Source organism: Lepidothrix coronata, unplaced genomic scaffold (genome assembly GCF_001604755.1).
Source record: "Lepidothrix coronata isolate B3197 unplaced genomic scaffold, Lepidothrix_coronata-1.0 Scaffold192, whole genome shotgun sequence".
Lineage (NCBI taxonomy): Eukaryota > Metazoa > Chordata > Aves > Passeriformes > Pipridae > Lepidothrix > Lepidothrix coronata.
The window spans coordinates 1,289,330-1,315,096 of NW_016690372.1; the positions used below are offsets into that span (position 1 = coordinate 1,289,330).

At 38.4% G+C, this 25,767-nt stretch overlaps 1 protein-coding gene across 13 annotated transcripts in view; it reads left to right on the forward strand.

Moving 5' to 3' along the window:
• The window catches only part of LOC108505488 (neurexin-3), a 915,200-nt gene that overhangs the window by 444,313 nt on the left and 445,120 nt on the right, over nucleotides 1–25,767 (forward strand). For all 13 annotated transcript variants that reach the window (XM_017831536.1, XM_017831535.1, XM_017831539.1 and 10 more), the window contains 4 exons: nucleotides 15,647–15,766; nucleotides 21,235–21,616; nucleotides 22,965–23,155; nucleotides 23,659–23,832. In XM_017831536.1, coding sequence (XP_017687025.1) covers nucleotides 15,647–15,766; nucleotides 21,235–21,616; nucleotides 22,965–23,155; nucleotides 23,659–23,832 — 867 coding nt within the window. The remainder of the gene's footprint in view (nucleotides 1–15,646; nucleotides 15,767–21,234; nucleotides 21,617–22,964; nucleotides 23,156–23,658; nucleotides 23,833–25,767) is intronic.

A 25,767-nucleotide genomic window follows, 5' to 3' on the forward strand; every position in this document is an offset into this window, starting at 1 on the left:
CACCTTGCGCCTGTTAAGGGACAAAGTGAAGTGTTCCCTGTTTGTAAGGAGAGGAGGAGAAAAACTCCTCCCCCCTCCCTGCAGTTTTTTAGATGGGCTATTAGCCGGGAATGCAGGTCTGCCAGCTAGTTCTTTTGTATAGTTAATTACCCCTTCCCCCTCCTCATTCAACCTCCTTCTCTCACAGTGGGACAGGGGAAAGGAAAATTTCTGCTTGGATTTTTAGAACAAGTAAACCTATGACAGGAACATTTTTTACAAATCTCCAGGTATGAAGATAATAAAAATCAAAATCTGTTTGATAAGGGCAAGCTCTCTACTGACATTTATATGCAAAATCTACCTGTTTCTTTAGGGATCATTCTGTAAGAGAATATACTATGAGCATCCTTGCCATTTTAAGCTGCAGTCCGAAAGAATAAGTTACGTGGAAAAGGCGTCTGCCTTTAGTGTGTTGCAGAACATCCTGCTCATTGTACAGCAAAGCTGCTGGTCAGCTCAAGTTCATAGATCTGAATTAATCAGGACAGTCTTCCTGAGTGATGATACAGGTTTGAGGTTGGTGGTTTCCGTGTCTGATGCTAAGAATAGTTTTATGTATGTTGGTCAGTACCTTAGCTTAATAAATATTGGTAAAAAGGGACATTAGTCCATAGGCTTCGCCCGAGGTAGTTAATTTTATATGCAATTTCTCTGAACAGAAGTTTTTCTCACAAATTTTTAGGGTTTTCTTCAGCAGTAGTATTGCTGAAGGCAGCTGCCAAGTACAACTAGATTAAGTGTTTTCATTTGAACAGTTTATTAGCTGAAACATGCAGATTTATGTTGACTGAGTCTATTTGTCAGTTTAGTCTGAACTTGGCAAGTATTTATGAAAAAAGAAATGGCAAAAATATTATGACATTTTATATAAAAATATTTTGACTTTTTATTTTTAACAATGTCTTAGTGTTTAACTTATTCTAAAATTGTTTCCTTTCCCAGTCAGTGAAAACAAAAACTTCTGATTGCCAGTGAAATAAAATGTTTTCATAGATCAGCATAGGTTGGAAAGTAGTCTCTGGAGGTCTGTAGTCCAACTCACTACTCAAAACAAGGCCAGCTTTTAAAAGTATTTTTGTCACTTTGGGATTTCCCTCTGTGACTGCAGCCTTTCAAAGCTGATTGAAGGTCTTCTTGCATCAACAGTGGCTGGCTTTCTCAGTACATTTGGATGCATGGGACCTTTCTGGTCCCATGAATTTATTTATGTCAGAAACTTTAAAGGCCTGAGGGCAGACCTTGCCATTGAATACCTCAGCAAAGAAGGCGTAGTGTGAGTACTTCAACCCTATTCAGCTTTGAATTTAGAAAACTCCATACAGAACAGTTTCTCAGTTGCTTTTGTGGGGCAATTTTTGGTCCAAAAAACAAGGATGTTTTCAGATTGGCCTGAAGTAATTTTCCTTCTGCCGATGTTGCCAATTTGTTCACTAACCAAAAATGCCTCCCATTCTTTGTATTCCTTAGGTGCTAAATATGATCTGTGCTGTGGCAGCACCTCTGTGGTCCATTCTTGTTCTGCAAACATGTTTGCATATAATATATATATTCACCTTAATGCCGTAGTCTGATATACATGGTATTTATATTCTAGCAACTAGAATTCTTCAGTGGATAATCAGATGTGACTTACAAAAGAGAAAATTCACAGGATAGGTGCACTTTACATTGCATTTTTTTTTTTTTATGCTGAAGGAATATTTCTTGGTGTTGGTGAGAGAACAGCTGTTTTGTGCATGATTTTTGACTATGTGGCTATTGCTTATTTGACTATAAATATAAAAGACTAAATTTCCTGATCCAGATGGTTGTTCTAGATTGGTGTTCTGATAGAAATAGTCTTTTTATTGTTCTTTACATGAAACCATGTGTCTGCATTTGATACCTCATTAGAAGTCGGCATCGGTATAAAACTAGAAGCTGTTTTGCTTTGTGATGCTAGTGATGTTGATTGAGAAATTAGAAGTCCTTAAATTCTGACTCACCTCATCAGGACTTGGCATTTTTTTTACTCTGTACCTGCTGGAAATTAATGACAGTGATGTTAAGGGATATTAAATGTGACCCAGTTGCCTGCAGGCTTGTACAAATCGCTTGGTTTATAGGTAAAACTTCAGCTACCTATTGCTATTTAACATTATACAAATGTTTAGCTTTGCATTATACAGATGTTTAGGAACTTTTAAGACTGGACTTGAGAGTGAATGAGAGACATCTGTAAATGTATCCCTTCCCATAAAATTAGCAATGAGATATAGCAGTGCTCTGTTGTTTATTGAGACTTTGAATTTATATACCTTTCCATCTGATTTTCCAGGGTGATGTGCTATACAGCTGCCATTCAGCACCTCTGAAAATCAAGCTGTCACTGACTTTGTGCACATGCATTTGTTAAAACTGAACTGCTGTCAGTTCGAGATACCGTTAATTAATCTTTGCAGTGTAAAAGGATCAGAACTAATTTCCTTTGAAATAAATAATTAAATAATTAAATAAATAGGAGGAGAGAGATTCCAAGGTTGGAATCTCTTGGATTCTCTTGGAATCTCTTCCTAGCAAAGAAAGGGTCCAGCCCAGCTGCGAGGGTCAGAGGGATGTAGCTGTTGGTTGTGCAAAGGGCTTGTAGCAGCTGCTCTGTGGGGGCACCACTGACATGTGGCACAGCCCTGGTGCCGGACAGACCTGGGCAGGACTGGGGGGAGTGACTGAGTTTGCATCCCAAGGTGTGAAGCGCTCCAAAGGCTCAGGCTGAGGCTTTCACTTGGTGGTGGTGATGTTTGGTGTTTAAAGAGCCGCTAGGCAGGTCTGGTTTCAAACTTGTTTCCTTCTCTTTGTCATCTTTCCCTTTCACCTTTTCGTATAGGCTGCATGAGTGGCAGGGCACACATCAAAGTCACTGCTTGTCCTCTAGCTACCACAGTAATTTCATAGCCTTTAACCACTGAGGGAATGGGAGAGAATTGGATGTTAAGACTCAAGCTGTGAGAAAAACTCGTAGACCTGGAGCATCCAAATTAGTTTTTTCTAAGTATTCTTCCATATTAAAAGTTTCTTTAACCATTCAGTGATAAACCTCAGGCTGGTGACTGGGGAAAATTGCTTGTCACTCAAGCAATGCAAGTTTCACATATGCCATCCAGCTCCTTCCCAGATTGCTGGTTGGAAATGCTCTGCTTGGTAAAAGCCCACAAAGCAGTGAGAGAGAGTAGTTTACAATGAGTGATCTAAAGCATCCATTAGCAATACAGGTTAAACAAATAAAAGAGCATAAAAAACCCAAAAAAAACCCCAAACTTGACCTGTGGTCTTGCAGAGTGTTAAACAATGCAGTATTTTAGAAGACTCTTGTGAGATCAGGCTAATATCACACTTGCAGATGAAAGTACTTATTTCTATAAAAACCTGACCCCTGAAGAACCAGTACTTTTGAGATTTAGGAACAGGAGGCTTCTGAGATCTAATCCTCATTCTCCAGGCTTGGCTATTGCCTTGAATAACCCATCAAATCCTTACTTCGTCATGTAATTAATGTTCTTGGGGATGTGATGAGCTAAGTGATGGCATTTGTTTTCCCTGAGTGATTCTGCAGTGGGATTACAAGTCTTAGTGAATCATCCTAAAATACCTTATCCTTTTTCATTTTAAAACAAAGCAAAAAACCCAACACCTTCCCCCAACCCAAAACCCTTTTTGAGAGGAATGCTTATTCCTCTTGAAATTAAGGGAACTATAGAGAGCTTAAAACCCTTGCCCTGAATAGTCATGCCAATCGTCTGTATCATGGCCTGTATTAGCACTCTGTTGCAGTCCTGGGTGTCAGCTTTCCTCAGCAGATTGACTTTTGGGACTTGATGATCTGTTCTAGCTACTGTGCTGTTTATCTTGCACTGATTGTAGAATACGTAGATCCACATTTTAAAGAGAATTTAAATGTTCTGCTGCTGTGATAGTTTTCAAATTACATGTTTGCTGATGGTATGGACTGTATAGATTTTAGTAGTGTTACAGCATTTGTTCAGCATAGGATCTGAATGCTTTCTAAACACGCCTGGATTAATTTTCACAGTGCTCTTGTGAATGATAGAAATTGGGGAAATATTGGTTTGCTCAATATTACAGCACACCAGCTTCTCACCAGTTAGAAATAAAGACATCATTAGGAACAATACATAAGGAGAGAGATGTGTATAATCTCCCCATTCCTGTAACAATCACTACCTCCTTTTCAAACAGACGACTGGAGAAGGAAGTAAAGAGCATGTGGGAGGTTTGTGGTTTTGGGGTGTGTTTTTTTGCTTGTCTTCAAACAGTCAACACAGAAATAACCTTTTCTCAGTGCAAAAGGATGTATTTCCAAACTTGGAAATGGAAATGGAAAACAAAGTGTACTTGTCACTAAGCTTTCCATGGGAAATGGAAAGAAATAGATGTTATAGAGAAATGTTTCTGACAAGCTTATGCCATTAATCAAATTCTACTGTTTTCAAAGCTTAGCTAGAGGCCAACATATATACTATTGCTTGATAGTCAAACAACCTTATTGCTTAAATGTCTTTGAAACAGCTTTAACTAATATGTAACCTCAATGACACTAGATTTTATTTCTTTAAAAACTTTACACTGCTGGCTACTTAGTACTATTTTAACTGTGGTGCACAAGGATTGATAACCCTTCTAATCCAGATGGCTGATGAACATGCACAGGCATCAGTTGATCTCAGGAGCTATAAAGTCACTACTTTCCTTCCTTGTGTTCAGTTCATGGTCTGTACGCTGATGTTGGCTGTCAGAGCTCTGCTATTCTCAAAGTGAGCCTTAATTTTCTGTGTGTTGGGCAAGAAAAGGAGACCCGCAAATGCTGGTGGTACCTTTCCAGGAGTAAGTTTACTTCCTGTGGGAAGAGTTCTGCTTGCTTTGTCTTTTCTCTTTCTCCTGGTCTGTTGCTGTTTTAGGATGACTCCTTCCAATTAATTGTCTGGTGTATTCCTATCTAATTTTAGCTATATTAGAATTACACCTGGATGTTGTGTGAAACATAGAGGATTTATATGAAGGTATGCACATGAAATTGAGTGACTTCAGAGGTATGTTTGAGAAGAGGGATGGCATCAGTTTGGATCTTAGACACTGTTTGTTATTGGGAGCTCTGAGGACAGAGAGATACGGGTATATTTAAAGCTATGTGCTTAACTTTATCATTCTCTCCTCTTCTCCTGGGGCATTTTTTTCCTTTACATGCTCCTTAGCTGACATGAAAGCTGTGACTTTTAAGGTCTGAATTTCAAAGGAGTTCTCAATAGTTGCCTCAGATGTCATCTTTATCTGTAAATCCTCAACTATCCTTTAGTCTGCACTTTTGATCTCTCAGCTTTCCAGAAGCCTGTGATCCTTCCTTGATAGCTCCTTAAGCTAAATAAAGAGTCTCTTGCCTGTAGGCCTACATACCACTTGTCTTTCTCATCTGGGTTTCTCAGTTCAGGTAGAAAGAAACCAGTGTATGCTACCAGTAGACTGGAAATTGGTGGTTATCTGTAAAGCACCCGAGGAGGATTTTCATCAGTGAATGTTTCTATGACTCAGGTGGATTTCTTCAGCAGGGTCCCAGGTATTTTGGGAGTATGCATTGTGACTATTGCTGAGAGGTTTTTGGAGATAGAAGGGTTAAAGTACCATTAAACAATTATTTGTAGCTAGACTTATAACCAGCTTTTTGACTGCGAACTATGTCTTAATCTTTAAAATTAGTAGTCTGTGTAGATATGGCTTCCAAATTCCAGTAAGGTTTTACCCGTTCTTGTAACATTTGCTAAACGGAAAGGAAAACGTGTTCAAGAGGGTCCAAGCTTTTACTGTGATGCTTTGGGCAACACAACTTTGTCTCGCTTTCCACCTCGTAAAATGGGGTCATCAGTATCCCCTAACTTTATTTTAAGGTTGCATGAGCATTGTAGTGTCCTGGAAAAAGGAGGAATTCTACAAATACTAAGATGAAAATGAAAGACTTAGAGGATGGCAACAAAAAAGAAGTATTTAACTTGTAGCTCGAGAAAGGACAAAGGGGCATTTGGAGAAACTCTTCTATGTCTCTAGTCCTTGTATAGGTCAATTCAGTAGAACTTCCCCACGAAGTGTTTTTACTGGGTCATACTTGTTTTCTGGTAGTAACCTGGAAATGTACAGTCTTTACTGCAATGTGGCTTACCTTAAATAGGTAAAATACGTACCAATGCTCTATCTATTAAATATTAGGAAGAATTTCAGTCACAAAAGTTTTGTTGGTGTTGCTATGTGGTCACTGTCTCGTGCTTACCATTCCTACTTATGAGAGAATAGTCAATGACTCTTAAAAATGTAGGAGGAGCTGAGGTCTTTATTCTGTTCCCTGTGAAGGATACCTCTTTGAGACTGGTAAGCTTTTAAATGCCTTTAACATTAAACACTCCAGTCTGCACTGCTGATCCCTCAGCTTTCCAGAAGCATTTGATCCTTCCTCAATAGCTCCTTAAGTGAAATAAAAAGACTCTTCCATGTTAGGTCCAAGTACCACTTACCATCATTCTCTCAATAGTTTCTCGCTTCAGGCAGAGGGAACCAATGTGCATTACCAGTTATGCACACACAGTTCACTAGTATCATCTGAAAACATAAGATTTCCACTTGCAGATTTCAGTTGCTCTTTGTACTTGTTAGTAGTATGATTTGGATACATTTATATGTTCTCCCTCCCAGGATACCCGTAGTTCTCAGTAGACTTATAAACACTGGCTAATATGCAGTGGAGGATTTAAAAACTCCATAGATCATAAAAAAGAGTGGGCACCTTCAGAATGAAGGTAGCATTGCAAAAAGAGCTAAACCCCGAGAGTGTTTGCAGTGGTTTGCACCCCCTGTGGAAGACTTGAATCCTGCTGGCTTTGTAATCACTTAGGCGTAATTTCTGTGATACTGACTTATGCTTTTAGAGGCAGATTGAAGCTAGTTCATGTCATAGTCCTAGCAACCATGAAGATAACTGTGTGCACTTGTAATACCTTAGGCACTCAGATGCCACAGGGAAAGGTACCTTAATTGACAGAGCAATTTAGGTCCTCCTAATTGATGCTATTGTTCTTTGCCCTTTGTATCGGTGTAAAGAAGTGTTGGTAACAGGACTGTCTTCTGTTCTTATACTGTGCTGTTAGTGAGGATGGTGCAGTGTGTCCTAAACAGCATTTTAAAAAATACTTTAATGCAATATTTGGCACTGGAGCTTCAAGGGCTTGGTTTTTTTTTGCTCCAACTCAGCTCTCTGTTAAACTACCAAGTGTGCCTTTGGGAAGAGGAGTCTCTTTGGCATTATTTTCTGTGTTCTGAAACAGGGGGACAAAGGTGCTATGCTATTGTTAGAAGGTGGTCTCTGATTTCCTGAAAGACACACATATGCAATTACTGTAAGGCACTGTATTGCCACATACATTGCTGATTTATCCTGCTTTCTGATCTCCTTGCTTTTCAGATTTAGATGAGACATTGTTACTATAATACTTAAAAAAAAAAAGGTATAAAAAACCCCTCTACAACAATAATCAGATCTTTCCAAAATTCAAATAATCCTTTCAAATGAAGTAATAGAGAACACTTGCTAAATGGAATGATATGAGCTTTTTCAGTCTGCTGTGATGTAGTTCCTTACTAACATAGCAAAAGCAAAAAGCTTTTTTTTGGGTGGGGGGTGAGCGAGGAGGTGGCTGTTCTTGGTTTGAAGACTCATACATTTGATTCATGCTTTTTGCCCTCTAGGTAGTCTGAATCTCATCCAGGCAGTTAACAGTCAAATTATTTCATTGCTTTTGTATGTGTGTCTCCGTGATACATCATACGACTCACTCCAGTTGTCTCAAACTCATTTCCAGCATCTTTTTCTCACTATCATCTTGATTAATCCACTTGTTTCGTAGCATTTATGGGAAGATTTGAAACTAAACAGGAAGAAAAACTTCAGTTGTCTTGCTGTTGGTAGCACAGTCTATCTATGCTTCAAGTAAAGTACATCAATGGGATTAGTGAGAAGATATTTGGGTTTGGTATCTGTATTATTATATCTATGCAGGAATAAACAGAAGAATTAATTCTCTAGCTTTGTCACCCCTGCATCTTGCTTTGTTTGGCACTGCATTACTGGAAAGCTAATAAAATATAAAACTCTCTTAAAATAGAAGCTCTTTTCGTCTTTATTACTGTTGTGGTGTACTATAGTGTGTGCATAAATGTCCTGTAATATTTGCTTTAAAATTCTGCCCTACAGTAAAACCTTGTGTGGTTCTGCATATTTCTTGAGCCGTAGACTCATTTTTTGCGTGGCAGATTGCACCATTAAATGAAGCATTGAAATGAACAGGTATTTACTATTATGGGGGCGAAACTAGGTTGACGTTTTAGAGTCATTCGAATAATTGCTGAAGTGTAGTCATCTTCAAAGCAAACTAGTGGGTGAGAGTAACTCTGGAAAGTAACTCTGAGTACTGTAATTCCTTTGTACTCACATAGGACTGTCTAAGCAGCAGCTGCAGTGAATGCGGTTTCCCTCTAGCGGTGCTCCCTGCGGGTAGACGCTGCTCTGTGATTGCCTGCCTTCTGAGCTTGCTTACACTAAGCTCTCTTGAGCTTTGCTCTCTGAAAATCTAGTGCGTACAAATATTTCCTTGGGCAAATTGTAGATGAGTCACAACGCAGCAGCTTCTGAGTTCTTTATACCTATGCTGAAGCTTTTGCTGCCCTGATCTGTTAGGAACAGCAATATAAGGTGTTTGGCAAATGTGAAGTGGTTCATGTGACAGCCTTATTTGAAAACAAAGCAGTCTGATTTCAGCCAGTATGACTGAAATCACTTTGAAGCTGATTTAATGAAACTCTTTTGAATCTTAATTTTAAAAGCCTGAATACTTGATTTTTTTTTTTTAGTATACTTCTGTGTCCTTTTTGACCTCCCTGCTGGTTGTGAATATAAAATAAAATCCCTTTCCTGAAAAGTGGACACTCAATAAAAATGGAAAACCATCTATTATCATTAAAAATTAATAATATCTTGAATAGATAATTATAAACGCTTCATTTTATTTTTAAACACTGAAAACTTTTTCATTTATCCTGAATTTGAAACATTTTGAACATTTTCTAAGTCAGAATAAAATTATTTTTGTAATAATTGAAACCTCCTTTCACCGAAATTGAAATTTCCTATTTAAACTCATTTGAGGGGGATCAAGTTCCTATTAACACAAATGTTTTCCTGTTAAAAATGATTCTGCTGTACATACACAGTAGTTAGTAGTCTCTAAAAGTGTTAAAATTGAGCAGCAGTGAAACTGAGGTAAACAAGGAGTATAACCCACTGCCTGTGATGGAAAAACCTCAACGTAAGCACAGTTTGTGCCATGTGTGACCTGTACCGTATATGCAATCAAATAATCTCTCTTCTTGTTCTTAATCACAAATTATATCCATGTCAACTGAAAGACATAAAACTCAATTTCTGCACTAAGTTTTGTTTCGGAGCCATATGAAAACGCTGCAGTCATGTTGAATGCAGCCTGAATCTATATTGAATCTTATTACAGCTATTGGCCAGGGTATCTGCAAATGAAAGTAACAGTCATTCAATATGGTGTTACATGTATTTATAGCAAAAGCAAGGAACTATGTTGTGGGTTTTGTTTTTTTTAAATAAGGACCTTTTTTTAAAGGCATTTTAAAATAGATTGTATCCGAGATAATTAAACCCAGCTGAACTTATTTTTTGAGTTTATATGGAGACTGGGGAATTTTTGAGAGAACTAGTAGGGTGGTCTTGCTACTTTTCAGTTATTTGGTGAGCTAATTACATGCACTTTGTAAGTCTGGCTCTTGGGGGAATTCTTATTTGCACTTGTGAGGATAGTTGACTCTGTGGGTGATTAAAGGATTTTGTGTATGCACTTTTTATGGCTGTATGAATGCAAATAATTAAAATTTGCTTCTGGGTAGGCTGGTGTAAATCATCTGAACTTTACTGATTTTTCACAATGAAGCTACTGTGTAAAGCTGTAAACATAAATGTTTTTAGCACGGCTTACAGAAAAGTTGATTCTTAAGTCTATGCTGTGTTTTGTTTAATGTGTGGAGTAGTACCTGGAGATGAGCCCGTTCCTTGAGGAAATGGAAAGACTGGTGCAGGTAAGGTCCCCAGTGAAGGTGTTGACTATCTGTAGGGAAGTGCAACTACTTATTCCTTGTTGGCAGCCAAAGTTTTCTTGAAAAGAGGTATTCTAAAGCCTGTATATGAGCAAAACAAGTGTGTATGTATAAGAATATGTGTTGATTCGACTGGGATATCTACATGAATGTCTGCAATGTATGGAGAGTCTGGGGTTGCCAGTTGTTTCCTAGTAATTAACAATGCTCCTGGAGTTGAACAGCAGATCCTGGCCAAAAAAAAAAGACCTTCCTGAAACACTTCGTCCATACTAGTGCTGCCTGAAAAAAAACCAACAAAATTTATGCTACTGACTTATGTTCAATCAAGACTGAAAGCTATTGAAGGTTTTCAGAGTAACTGCCAGCTCTGCTTTTGAGCCATTCTTGTGTTTTGGTATTTGACCTGTTCTTAGCAAGATCTTGCTACATATCAGGAAGCCATAAAGGTGTGTGAAAAATTGCCAGCATCTTTGTCCTTACACCCATTTCTTCCCTTTTTTGGGTCTCGTGATTCATTCTCGTGTTTCACAAAGCTGTGTGCACACATTTTGCACAGCAAACCACAACTTCTCTGGTCATTATGTGAAAGTGCAAGGAAAAACAATTAATGTCCCTCCTCCAACACAAGCAAAAAAATGATGGAAAAAAAAAGGGGGGTAAAGAACCTTCCCTTTCCCAGCCCCTCCCTGCCTTAGGATGCTGATGGCATTTTGGAGGGATGTTGCCCCGTATAAAGGAGGCACAAAAATGCATCTTGCCACTGAAAAAAGCTGAGATAGTAGCTGAGCATTTTAATTAAAAAATAAAAAGCAGATAAAACCTTTTTTTATCATTACTACGGGTCTTTCCTAGAAAGCATTAGGATCACTGTAGAATTATGTATCACTGTAATTGTAATGAGGTAAGCGCCTGTTCCATTCTCCTCAAGATGGCAATGTGCTTTCTGGCCATCTCTTCTGGTGTTCTGTAGACTGAAGTGTTTGACCACTTCTGTTAATATTGGTAAGATATGCAATAACGAAGATAGCCTGGTTTCATGAAGGTCATTTTAATCTTATAAGTGGATCAGATGATGTCAGCTTGCACCATGGGTAAAAGCACACCTTTTGATCCACCTGTGTGGAACTGCAGAGGGGATTAACCCTCTTTCTCCTTTGCCTTTCATAGGAGGGAAATTCTGTGTGCTGTTAGCCACTAAGGGTGGATAAGAACTGTTGTCTTCAGAGTTATTGTCAGAACTGCATCCCTCTTACCAATTGTTTTTTCTAAACAAGCGAGTTCTTGGGGGCCATGTGGAAAGCAACTTGGCATTTTCAGCAGGCATGATCTGCTTTTTGATTCTTTATACTTTGGCACTTTTATGTAGTCTATTTGAGCCAAGCTATTAATTAGCAGCAGTGCACCTTTAATATAATGACTGGGACACACTGGGCAGATTGGATGAAGTTCTTCCATGTTTGAAAGCATATACTAATTGGTTTTTATGAACAATATGCACACGGGTTTGAGTAGATATCAGAGGATTCATGAGAGCATGAGGAGGAATCACTGCAGCTGAATGAAGTAATATTTGCTCAAGAAGCCTGAACTGTAGCTGAACTAATGGCCAGAATTGGGGGATGCCTAAGAGACAGATAGTTTTGCTTCTGATTAAGTAGCATTTGCCATTGCAAAGTACAAAAGGAATATGCACTAATCTGCCTCATTTGAATTGGAATATGAAAGGTAGTGATCAATTCTGTATGACACACAGTTCCTCAGAGGACATTAGGAAGGGGGATGGAATGACCAAGAAGGCCAGAGACACCCATTGGAGTGATGCTACAGTAAAAACTTTCTTATTCTTTTTACTGTTATGTTGTCCTTTACTCTTGTAATGATAAAAATTAAATAAATTGCAGAAATTACAAAATGCCCAACTGCCAAAGTATTATAAATAGAAAGTGTTTCCAAGTGTGCCACTTGTAACATTGCTACAAGAGTTATTTGTTTTTCATTGTAAAAAATGTTGCACAAAGGGAAGACATAAATATTTGACTTTTTTTTTCCTCTTTCCATTTAATCTTTGCTTTGCTTCCTCCTACATCTGTTTTATTCTTGTTGAAGGATGATGTAGGTGCAAGAGGGAAAGGAGGAAAACCCCCAAACCCACAAAACAACAAAACCCCCACCAACGTCGGTCTATACACTTAGCTCTGTGTGTTTAGCTGTAAGACTGCAGAAATGCCTCTCCAGGTAGGAGATGGTACTTAGGGAGAGCGTTATGGTGCTGATGCACGTGGCCCATTTCCTTTCTGTTTTCCCCATCATCGACAACTGTTGGATTAGGAATGTTCAAATCATCTTTTAAAAATTGATCACACATATAGCTGAGATCAGCTCAGTTGGTTAGAGAATGATGCTAACAACACCAAGGTCATGGGTTTGATGCCTGTATGGGCCATTTACCTAAGAGCTGGATTTGATGACTTCCAACTCAGAATATTTTGTGACTCTGTGATAAATGTCTGTATAGTAAGAGCACATGTAGTAATCGTGCTCAATGAAATGAAGTTTGGCATCCTGATGCGAGAGTCCCTCTATAAAAAATGCTTGGAACCACTCAGAATTCAATGGAAGATTAACAAAGAGAAGAGCAATTCATTTGCCCACTCTCAGTTGAAAAATGAAGCACAATTTTTCTGCTTTTCAGGTCAACCTACCTGCTGTGTAAATGTCTTGAAAGCATTTGAAAATAAAACAGTTTGAATAGAGTAAAATAATTTTTTTTAATGCTGTGTTTTAAGCTCAGGTATGTCTGGTTTGAAAAACTTACCTGCATGGTCTTAAGCATGCTTATATATTGAATTTTTGTATGTGGTGTTATTTGGGTAACCCTGCTAAAAGAAGCCAGTGCCCGTTGGTGTGTGCAAATTGGAAGGTTGTGAGTGAACAAAAGTATTAAAACCTTTTTGTTGTTGTTGTTGTTTCAACTGATCAAATAAAAAATTGGCTGATCAAGACATGGACTTAAATGACAAAATAATTTGCATCTGCAGTGCTTAATTTTCAAATTTATTAGCCCAAGCTATTAATCTGTTACTTCTAAATAATAATCTCATTTGTGGACAACCTTATTCATTTGGAAAAAGGAGTGGGAATTCTGAAACTTTCCACTCATTTATTTGTGAATTGGTTAAGCTACATTTTGTGAAAATCTAGTCATATAACTTCTGTTGGTGTCACAGTTTTGTTTTGAAAGTCTTACAGTGGGCATCAAGACAAGGCAAACCAGATAGTTTTCATTGACCCCTGTTTTGTCAGGATAGGGTTGAAAAATGGGAGCTAGACAGCAACTGTGACTTACTCAGCCATGCTGAACACAGAGCTGCTGCATAGAAAGCGTTGCATTGTCAGCTGAATGGTCTTCAGCACACCTGACTTGTTCTCTTGGCTGAGGCCTCCAGAGCTCTAATAAATAGGTGGAAAAGATTGTTTTTTTAAAAAAACATTTGCTGCCTCTCCCCATCCTTCCTCTGCTTTCAGGTGGCATTATAAAAACACACAGGTCCAGGTGAACTCCTTGATTTTCCTACCTGGAAAGTGGCTGTGTGGAATTACAGTAACCGATGCAGTATATTTTTATGTAGACAATAATTTTGCTAGCCACCCAGAGATATAATTTTGTGAATTCTGCTCCAGGATAAATTGTACTCACTGATGTAAATCAAGCATAACTTTCTAGGAGTCTGTTAGAGTTTTGTTTGTCTGGTTCCAAAGAATTTAAGCTTTCTGGCCATGGTCTAGCTGCATTGTGCTGCTGGATTTATATATGTGGTACAATGTGACTTTGGCATATGGATGAGGAACTCCAGAGTTTATGGGTTTCTCCTGTTAAGGACATATTCTCTGTATGCAGTATGTGACACCCCATCCTTTTAATCCAAGAATGATTCTTATTTTTCAGGTCCCTAGAAAAATATTTTTTTCCTCTTGCTTTATGGTAAAATTGACCAGCAGTGGGCTTTATTTGAAAAGATATTAAACTCCTTTTTTTATTAGCATGAACTGCATGATATTTTAAGGAGAATAACAGAATATTAATTTTGTTTTGGTCTCCTTCTGTAGAATTCCTCTAGTACACGTATCCTAACTGAGTGAGACACCACCTTCTTTGCCCATGTTCCTCCTTTGGTGAGAAGCAGTGACAGTAATGTTACTAATTAGGCAGTGTGCATACTGTGGACTATGGGCTATCTGATGTAGTTTTACCAGTGTAGAATGTTGATCTGTAGCAGTGCCTCATTGTCCCTGTCCTGTCTCTTTTACTAAGTTCAATGTGTCTTGGTTTTACTTTCTTGGGTTCCCCTTTTGTCAGTTTGGGCACTGGGTCCAGACCCAGTGTGCAAAAAGTTCTGCTGTCCTCATTCTGCATTTTTCTGATATACCTGGATCAAACCCCACCACTTTAATACTGTACTGAAATGAGGCTAGATGCTTTTAATTTAGCACACACCATTATTCAATTTCACTTACCATTTGACATGAGTGAGGTGTTCCAGTCCTGTAATCTGAACAATTAATTTTTTAAGTAATTGCCTGTCAACTGTGATGGGTGAGCAGCAAAACTGAACAAATATGGGTAGCACTAATGCTGTTTTCCCAGGAGCATTGTTTGCAAGGGCAACTGTGGTATAACCTTTTGAAGAAGAAATGGCTCCTCTTTCCCCTTTGGCTTGTAATTCAGGGGGTGAAGTAAGCACCTCAAAGCTAGGCTTCTTTGACAAAGAACCTTAAAGCAATCAGCCAGGTTGGTGAGTGGTTTTCTCTCTGTGATTATTCTTTTTTTGAAGGGATTGGGTTTGAAGTTATGTGGGGCTTTTTTGTTGTTATTGGGGTATTTGGATTAGTTTTTCTTTTTTTTTTTGAGACTGAAACCAACCTGGTGTTTGATACCAAAGTGTTGAGAGACCAGTCTGTTTAACTTTGAAAAGAATCCCAAGTACCTTGGGGATGTTGTAAATCCAGATTCTTAGAAGAGCAGAATTCTGCTGTAATGACTCCACTCTAGAGATATTTCAGTCATCAGCTTGTTTTCCTATTACTGCAGTGTGTTGTACAATATGATATTTGGAAATTAGTACCACAGCACAAGAGAGATTTCTGCTCGTTTTAAATGCGTGTGACCTCTGGGCTCTGTGGAGGAAGGCACTTGACTGAGTGGAAGTGTTCGTGACCCTGACTCCAGCGAGCTGGGAAGATGTAGGTGTGAGTGTTGATTACAGGTTGTAATACACCCATACAATCTACTGGTCTGTCTCACACCAGGTTGCTTTTGGTGACTTTTCCCATTGAACAAGTACTAAGCTGGTGGGGGTTTGGCTTTAACTGCTGTACCTATCACCATCCCCAGGCAAGGGACCTGAAACTCTTTATGCTGGGCAGAAACTCAATGACAACGAGTGGCACACTGTCCGGGTCGTTCGGCGAGGAAAGAGCCTCAAGCTGATCGTGGATGATGATGTTGCGGAGGGTAAGTGTGATGTGTGACTGTTTTTTGATCATTATCTTTGTATCTCTATTCCCAGTCTTTCCTCTGCCATTATGCCCCTTCTCCCTGTTCTTGTATCTCTTTTTCCCCCCTCTTTCTGTTACTACTTGCGTATTATTTAGTGTTATCATATTGAAAACAAATGCTCAGATCTGAGAGACTAACTTCTTAGCCAGCACCAGAAACTTCTGTGACAGCTATAACAATATGAAATATAAGTTTAGGGGACAGATAAGCTTACATATATACCTGAGACTGCAGAGGTGTTAAGCAGCGCTCTCTCTTGCTTCAGGCTCCATTTGTGTTAGATGTGAGTATACCCCATTCCTGAGCTGCAAAGGTGGTTTCCGGTGCTGTTGGAATCAAAGGCAAGGCTCTCTAGACTTTCCTCTGCACAAACTTGTCCTTTGATAAACCAGTATTCATTACATGTGTTAGAGAGCATGGATTTATGTTTCCACTGTTCATTGTGTGGGTGTGGTTGTTTAGGGGTTTTTTTTTGCAGTTGGAGGGGTTTTTCGTTATTTTTTTTTTTGCCCAACTTCTTGTGCTTATGGTTCAGAGCCTTCCGGAAGAAAAAGCAAACAAAGTAGTTTGTTCTCAACTTTTTTTTAGAGGTTAGGGAGGATTCTGACTCACCAGAGTGTATCATATCACACTGAGTATGTCAGCCCTTTTTTCAGATAACTTTTTGAGCTCCTGCTTCTTTTTGCCGAGAAATGTAGTTGAAGGGAGGAAAGAAAAGGTCAATCACTCAGGAACCTGATGTCTCCCAGGTTGAGATTTGCATTGAAATGATCAAGGTGCTTTAGACTGATCTTTTCTTCATTACAAAATTTTAGACGTTACACTTTTCTGGTCCATTTTTCCATAACTGCAAGAGCCAGAAACTTACCTATCTTTTTTTGAAGGTCTAAAATTCTCATAGTTGTAAATAACTGTATGAAGCTGTTTTTTGAGGAAAACATCAGCAGCCTGAAGGCTGGTAATAGAATCAGAAAGAACAGGAACCCTGGATTCAACACTGATGTGGGTATGTTTATTTCGTTGTGACCCATGATGTTTTGGCAAAAGCTGAAACTTCTACTCGGAAGGCAACTAGAAGTAATGGCTGCTGTATGCAAAAAGGTTTTTTTGCAAAAAGCTTTTCCTATATCCTATCTCTGAAAATAAGTTATTTTTATTCTGTACGACTGTGATTAATTTTAAATATTGTAGTAATTTAGATTATTTGGAAAGCCGTGAGCCAGAAATTTGAAATAAACCAATAGAAATGGGTTTGCAGTAACATGGTTTGAGGTATGTTTGACCTCTGAAGTAAATATACGCTGTGCTGTATGGGCTGTGAATTTGCAAGAGAGAACAAGAAACATATGCAAGAAAAATCTTTCCCTCTGGTTGCTGGAAGACAACTTTGGGAGTGACTTGGTCAAAATTAGCTTATAGGAAAAATAAATTTTATTTAAGAGGGAACTTTCTGAGTTAGTGACATGTGTTGGCAAACATTTAATCCCTATTACTTCTACATTGGAGAACAATTCTTCTAGGATATGCTATTTTAGGAAGCCCCACGAGGTGGCACTCTTTGCATTACTGAATCGGTCCCCAAAAGCCATCTGTTTTTGAAGTCTTTTTTTCATGGAACTGAGTTTATAAATAATAATGATACAATCCTACACCAAAATAGGATACGCATATGCACATGTATATGAATTACATAATTAAAGATGCATTATAGCTAAAAATATCTGTTAAAAGAATGCCATCATGTCAAAGTCAAAAGTCAGAACAGCCAGAGTTAAGATTTTCCGTGCAGTCTGCATCCCACTTCCTTGGGCAGATGATAACAGTCTTGAGTGATGTGGTCACATAGATTTTTCCACAGGATTCTTGCTGTCTTAGGCATAGATCAGAAGTCTAAATTAGGCCCCTGTAAAAATAAACAGCCTGTTTGATTTCCATCTTCTTATTGCTTGTTTGGAACAATGTACACCGGCTAAGTTTTGCTCTAAATATAGAGATGGTTTTTTTTAATTTTATTTTATTTTATATGTGTGTGTTTTGTGCTACTCATCAATATATTTATGCAGAACTAAGAAGCTTCAACTGGATTTATTCCCTTGTCTCTTATGTAAAGCAGGTGGGCATCTTTTTCCCATTTTACACGTCTGGAAACAAGGCACCAGAATAAAGTTGGATGTATTTGGTACAAATTTGGCATGATTTTTCAGTCATTTCCATAAGAAAGATTCATCATGTCTGTAAATTAGATCCTGTAAATTAGTTCAACCCTGCTACCTGGAGAATTAGGTCTAGACAATTAATGACCACCGATGAAAAATTTGTAATGAAGTGTCTGACTTGGCTTCCTGTAGGACATCTAGGGCAGAAACAGAATCCAATTCCTCTGGACAGCATTTTGCTGTTTAATCACAAAACCTTCATCCCACATTCCAATCCACCATAGAACATTAGTGATAAATGAGATGCAAATATAGAAGATATATTCCACCCTACAACATTGTGCAAACACCCAAATACCACTTGAACTAAAGAGCTTCTGATTGCTGTAGTAGTTACAATACTCTCTATAGAGCACAGAGGAGGATTTGGAGGTGAACTCTGCAGGTGGGGCTGATAGCTAATGAGATCAGAAAATATTGGATTTCATTCCATGATTTCCTAGGATATTGCATCTCTTTTCTGAATCTGCTCTTGTATTGCCATGTCCTTTTCAGCCTTTCACTGAAATACCCTTAACTTGCTAGACTACTGCTTCTAGCACTATCTCTTTTTTCCTAAGCTAGTCCCCGTTTTCTCAATTTTCACCTCTTCTAAGATTCTGGTCTCAGCTCTTCTAACCTCCTGCACTCCATTTTTAATGCCCCCTATATTTGGGTTCCCTGTCCCAGGATACTCCAGATTTGCCAGTCCTGGCTTTTCTCTCCTTCAGACCACCACTACTTCTTTATGTTTATCTAACTACAGAAAAACAAAGAAGAAGAGTTTTCTTGCTCTTGGTCCTTGACATCTCTTAGTTTTATTTTTCTAATTTTTTGAAGTAAAGAAGCAGGATTTTTTTAAAGAGACTCTTCTAATTTTATTTTTAAGAAAGTACACTTCTGGTTTGGAAAAAATCATAACTTTTCATTTGATAACATTGAAGCTGAAACAGCCTCTAAAAATCACAGTAGTGGAAGTGAGAAAGTTTGTCTAAACAAACTTCTGAATATACTGTTTCAGTTTCTGGGAACTGGCCTTTTTCAAACTAAAATAATATTATTTCTGGTAAAGAACTGGTCCAGGATTTAAAACATTTGCATTGGTCTTGACACTTGAATTTCTAAAAAGTCTGAAGTATGTGACTGTCTTCAGCTGCTTCTAAGTTTGATCAGCTGTATCTGCTTGGATTGAAGCTTTCAGTGATATTTGTATAATTGCCTTTAAATTTAGATCCACTGCTGAAATTGGGAATAAGTGAAAAAATAAATTGGTTTGTGTAACATTTTTTCTTCATATTTGAAGTAGATACTTGAAAACGTGTTTTCTAATAACTGTGCTTGTTTGCTGTCTTTGCATAAAACTTGATCACATTTGGACAAAGTATAAACTGAAAAATTTTATGATCATGAGGGGTGATTTAGGAATATTTCAGTGTTTCCAGAGGCTCTAAGCAAGAAAATGACCATGAGTTTATTTAATCTTACTATTTATACACCACAAGCCAGAATGTATCATCCAAGTATCTTTTCAAATGTGTCCAGTTTTCCTTCTATCCCCAGGAGGAAAAAAAAAAGATTATGTTGGCATTAGTAAGAAAAGTCTTGAAAGGGCAATTTTTTAAATTTTTTTTTCTTTTTTAAATGCCAAGGAACTCTCTAGGTAAGAAATGCTAGGAGATTTCAGGGGAGAGCACAGAATATGAGAAAGCTTTTAAGTCCCAGTTGATATAACCTATGGGAATTAAGAGGAATTTGTCCTGGATTTGGTTATGGTGACTAGTGTAATTCCCAGGTATAATCCCAATGACTCAGAAATATCTCTTGCAGTGATGAGTTGAGAGTTGTGTATATATACTTACTGACCAGGAGATGCAATCAAGTAGGATACTGTTGCTAAATTTTGTCTGTCTGCAGCGCACTGGAAGCGTTTATGCAGGTCTTTATCCAGTTGTCAAATTTCACAAAACTAGTGTGAATTTAAATACTTTCATCCCCTCTGTTTTTTAAACCTGGTGAATTTGATCAGCATGTTAAAATATTATTAGAGGCAGAGGGACCAACAAGTAGTGTGGCTAAGAGCTTTGGAAAACCTTCTAAAAGGAAGGACTTTGCCTGCGCAGTGATTACGATGGTGGACAAAACAGACTTGACTTGGGGAAAATTAATTTAATTTACTGCCACTTAAAGATAAGAGTTGGATGGTGAGAAACGAAGACAAAAAGTAAAACACTGCCCCCCACCCTCTCTCTTATTGGGTTGACTCCTTCATTCCTGACTCTCCTACCTGCCCCCACCCAGTGGAGCACAGGGTGGGGAATGGTAGCTGTGGTCAGTCTGTAACAGCTCCTCTCTGATTCTCCTTCCTCCTCATACTTGCGTGTGTGACTAAATAATTAAAACTACCTTGATGAAGAACTGTGGAGGACTACAGTAATGTTGGCTGAAAGGGTTTGCATTCTGATGTTGCCCGAGTTGTCTTTATAGCATACTGCTGTATTTCTTATGTCTGTGTTGGTTCTGTGTCTGCACTGGTGCCTAGACACTTATTGAAATATTTAAATACGATGTAAGAGTAGTCCGGCATATTTGGTATACTGAATAGCTTGGATATTTTAATTGAGAGGTTAAAATCTGTAATGATGTGGCAAATAGCCCAAGTGGTAGGCTGGCAATTTAAATATACAGAGGGCTTTTTGCCTGTTGCATTCTTGTGTGTTTCCCTCCTGCTGTGCTCTTAAGAGAAATGACATCAAGCCAAGCACCAGGAGAGAACAGAAAAAAATATTAGCAATTTTGTGATTGTTCTCACTTCTTTCACTGCTCTATTTGTATTAATCTATGTTTATCAAATATTTTCAGGAAACGCACCTGTAAGAGTTGTTTCAGAAGTGTATGAGTTGTTTGGCAGATGAACTGTTGGACCAAATACATCACTGTAGGCTTTAAGGGAGAGACCTGGTCTTCTTCACAAACAAGGAAGTCTGTGAAGCACAGGGGAAAATAGGGAGCTTACTGCCCATGGCCCTTTAGACCTGTCTTTTCTGCCAGATTTTGGCAACTGCTAGACTAAAGTGTCTCCACCAAGATTCTATACATTCTTATGCAAGCTATCAACAGTGATCAGATAGGATTAAGTTAATACTGCTATTGGTCTGGAAACTAGAGTGTGAAGAGCTCCATATAACCTATTACTTATCCCTGATGTTCCTCCTTGTTTCTGTCCTTCAGGCACAATGGTTGGTGATCACACTCGCCTGGAGTTCCACAACATTGAGACGGGGATCATGACAGAGAAGCGGTACATCTCTGTTATCCCCTCCAGTTTCATCGGCCATCTCCAGAGCCTCATGTTCAATGGGATGCTCTACATTGACCTGTGCAAGAATGGTGACATTGACTATTGCGAGCTGAAGGCACGCTTTGGTCTCCGCAACATTATAGCTGACCCTGTGACGTTCAAGACTAAGAGCAGCTACCTGAGCTTGGCCACCTTGCAGGCTTATACATCCATGCACCTCTTCTTTCAGTTCAAGACCACCTCAGCTGATGGTTTCATCCTCTTTAACAGTGGTGATGGCAATGACTTTATTGCAGTTGAACTAGTCAAGGGGTAAGTGTCCTTGTTATATTTTACCAGCTTATTTAGAGATAAACTTACTTATAGATAAGCTTAAAATGCTTGTATAAAGAGAATTCACCTCATACTGAAATTGTTTGCTGAGGTGTAAGACAAAGCACTTAAACATAAACACTAAGCTTAAGACTCTGGATTTTATCACTGTCTTCCTCCTGTGGCTGAGGCAAAAACACTTTTATAGTGTGCAGCATTAATATTTTAAGTTGTTTGGATGTAGCTAGACTAATGTTTTGTCCTGTTAACCTCGCAGCTTAGCACAGAGGAGGAAGAAATGTGCTGAGGGCTCTGTATCTCTCTTCTCTGCCCACTTCCCTTTTTTTTTTTTCCTGTAATACTCATTTTTCTGCCAGCTTCACTGGAGGGGAAAAAAAAGGATATGGGCTGCTGAATCTGTAATTCTGCTGGTGATATTTGAGGAAAAGCAAACTCAGCTTGCTTTTGAGCTGCTATATTCCTTTTAAAAGACCAATAGCTTATTTAAAAAAAAATCCTTTGTTAGATGAACAAATTTTGATCTCTTATGATTTAGTCATGGTAGATACGTTTTCCAAAAATACAGTTTAGTAGTCCTGTTTATTTCAATTCAATCTGTTTCAGTTTTAACTTTGCACATACTGCTTAAGTGGGACATTGAGTAACATAAAAAGCACCGATCACGAGCTCCTGGTGCTCTGTTGAAAGTTGAGTTTTGTTGTCTTTTTTTTTCCTTTAAATAGAATACTTCTATCCTCAGGTGAATTTCTGTGTTTGAACTATATAAATAATTCAGGGTAGCACTCCTGTGACTTCAGTCTTTGTTAGGGTCTTTATTTTTTGCCAAAAGCATTGCTAATTGTTTTCTAGCTGTTTGAATAAGCCTAATGTACTAATTTACTAAAATATTTCAAGTGAGTTTCCTGATAAACTTCTTACGAGAGTTATGAAGAACTCAGAATGAACGTGAGGAATATATTCCCCAAATAAGCATATCTAACATTGCTCCCCGGTACGTTTATTGATATTGCCAATTTAAAAAAATAATTATATTCTCAGGCAGCATTTGTATGGATCTGCAAGAACTTTGTGGAAAAAGAGGAATGCTTTATGGTTAGGATCTGATTGTTTCAAATGTTATAATCTCAAAATACTAATCCTTACACTTTGGTGGAAAGGAAACAACTACATCTTTTCAAAGCAATGGCTAATATTTTGGCTTACTAGAGCTTTCTAACCCAGAGATACTTCCCTTTGTGACTTTTTTAAGTATCAGCTCTGGCTAGAATAAGAGTCAGTAGCACTGGAATTCTTACACAATTTTAACTAGCTCTTGGTATGTTTACAGGTATATACACTATGTGTTTGACCTTGGAAATGGACCTAATGTTATCAAAGGCAACAGTGATCGTCCTCTTAATGACAACCAATGGCACAATGTCGTCATTACCAGAGATAACAGTAACACACACAGCCTAAAGGTGGACACCAAGGTGGTCACTCAGGTTATCAACGGTGCCAAAAATCTGGATCTTAAAGGTAAACTCTACAAGACTGGCAGTTCCCCCCTTTATTCTTGCACTAGTAAACAAGAGAAAACTTAAAATAACCATGCATTACAGAACAGTAAATCTGGACTTTGCTAATTTTGACTGTCAGATTCATTTTTCTCTTTCTTGTTTGGCACTTCCTGTAGGAGCACAGTTTGTCATATTTTGCTTTTTCGGAAGTTAATTGTCATCTTACATTTTTTCCTAGTTAGGTTGCAATTACAACTGGGATTATTGGTGGGGTTTTGCAGGGCTTTTTTGTTTGGTTGTTTGTTTGGGGTTTTTTTGTTTGTTTGTTTTGTTTTGGGCTTCGCTTTGGGTTTTTTTGTGGTAAAGAAGGCAGAAACAACTTCTTGCACAATATCTCACTCTGCTTTTAAATTTTTCTGAACCTCTGTTCACTTTGTTATATTCACATTTGGTGACAAGGAAAGTCACTCTAGAAGGTGTGTAACTTGCTCCTTCTTGTATGTTTACCCCTCTCTCCTCTAGGTGATCTCTACATTGCTGGCCTAGCTCAAGGCATGTATAGCAACCTCCCAAAGCTTGTGGCCTCACGGGATGGATTTCAGGGCTGTCTGGCATCTGTGGACTTGAATGGGCGTTTGCCTGATCTTATCAACGATGCTCTGCACCGCAGTGGACAGATTGAGCGTGGATGTGAAGGTATAACTGATTCCAGAGAAGTTTCACTCTCAAGCACTCAATTCTTACTTCATTGCTGCCCTCTGTGCATCTCTTCCACCTTACTATTAATTTCATTAAGTTGCTTTCATTGCAGTATCCTTCATTACAACTTATGTTTTCCAAATGCAGCTATTTGCTACAAGTTTTCGTCCTAAAAGAGTGGTTTATAAACATTACAGTACTCTTAAAATACTTTGAAAGATGTTTTGAGCATTCAATTCATTTTTGCTTCAGAGCACCCTTTTTTGGGATTCACAGAAGTCAGTATTTCAAAGAACAAGTGGAGACAGGGGAAATGGAAATGGAAGGTAGAAGACTGGACTAAAAGAGGAGTTCATTTTTGAGGAAGTGGACCTCCAGTGAAACCAGTGGGCCCATTGCCTCTTCTGCCTAGAAAACATTTCTCTTCTGTATTTTCTCTTTTCCAGCCAGAATAGAACCAAATGTGATGAGTTACTTTTAGAAGCATGTAAATGGTAGTGATATCCTGAAACTTCTTTAAGAATTTACTATTCCTGCTAAGCTCTCATTAATTAAAAAAATATTGACATCAGCAGCACTGACTCAGTAAAATGCATATGGTTTCAATTCCCAAAGCACTTGGGGTACTTAGCATCAAAACCCCCAAGGTTTTGCTCTCTGGGTTAAATGACAATCACTACTGTGTCTAGTTCCACTCAATACCAGTCTGCTGTGTTGGCTACCAGTCACTAGAAGAAGATAATTTTTTTCTGTAACATTGGTATGCATGTTTGCTAAGAAAAGACTTATGTCCTGAATTGATCGTTCAAAAATTTCATAAAGTTAAATTACTCCTTGGTTGTCTTTCACCTACTGTGTCAAAATTACAGGTTATATCATGATGAAGTCATACCATTTGTCAAGACTGTCACTTCTTAGGATTAAAACTGTCATCTTAGTGATATCTTTGAGTATTCATGAAACACCAAATTGGCAGTCCTATTAGACCTGTTCCCTTGCTTGTGTCTGTGTTCTGGTTGGCTGGGAACTCTTGTGCCCCAGCCCTCCTTCCACACTCACGCAGTGATACTCTCGTTTGTGGGAATTTTGTGTCCTCTCACAGGAGCTCACTCAGTGTCAACTTCCACTTCACAGCACTGGCAAGTGCCACACAGCTGGAGGATGGGTTTTTTCCATCTTTCTCTCTTTTTTCTTAATAGTGTCTGTTAACCACACTGTTCTGTGTGGAAATGAGCACATTGTAGCAGAACTGGTGTCTTTGTCTGTTTGTGGCAGACCCAACTTGTCAAAAGAAGTGCACCTTTTCTGTATTATTTACAAGGAAAAAAAAGGAATTTTAGGTTTTAGAAAATGTCAATTCTATTTATCCTTGGTGCACTGAAAGGTCTTCTTTAATATTAGTGATTTGTTGATAATTCCTCTGTTTAAAATTATATTAATCCATTGGCTATTTAGCTATCATGATTTCTACTAATTCTCTGTCTTCAGAGGACCTCTCATTAGACTAACCTGTTGTTCTGTGTATGGCTCAAGAGCAGAGTCTTCTTTCCCAGAAGACTCTTCACCATTATTAGAGCTATGGTGTTTCCTTCTCATGTACCCAGTGTAATTCTTTGATTTAGTGTCCTGTTACTGAGGTTGCATAAGGTCACTGCTACTCTCAAAATGCACAATGTGGCACTTTGTCTGTGTGCCAGTATGGTACCAGCACAGCTGCTGCCTGAGCATGGAGATTGGTTCACTCTTCGAAATATCTGAAATGTGATTTCTCCTTCTCTTCTAAAGCCCTTCAAACAGGATTCAAGATTTGAAAGAGATCTAAAGAAATGGATGGTAGGGTCAGTGATTGCCTTTGTTCTGCCTTTGCAAGAACTTGATCTTCCAAAGCAGTGCCCATGCTGTCTTCCCAAATGGTCCCTGCTCAGTACCAAA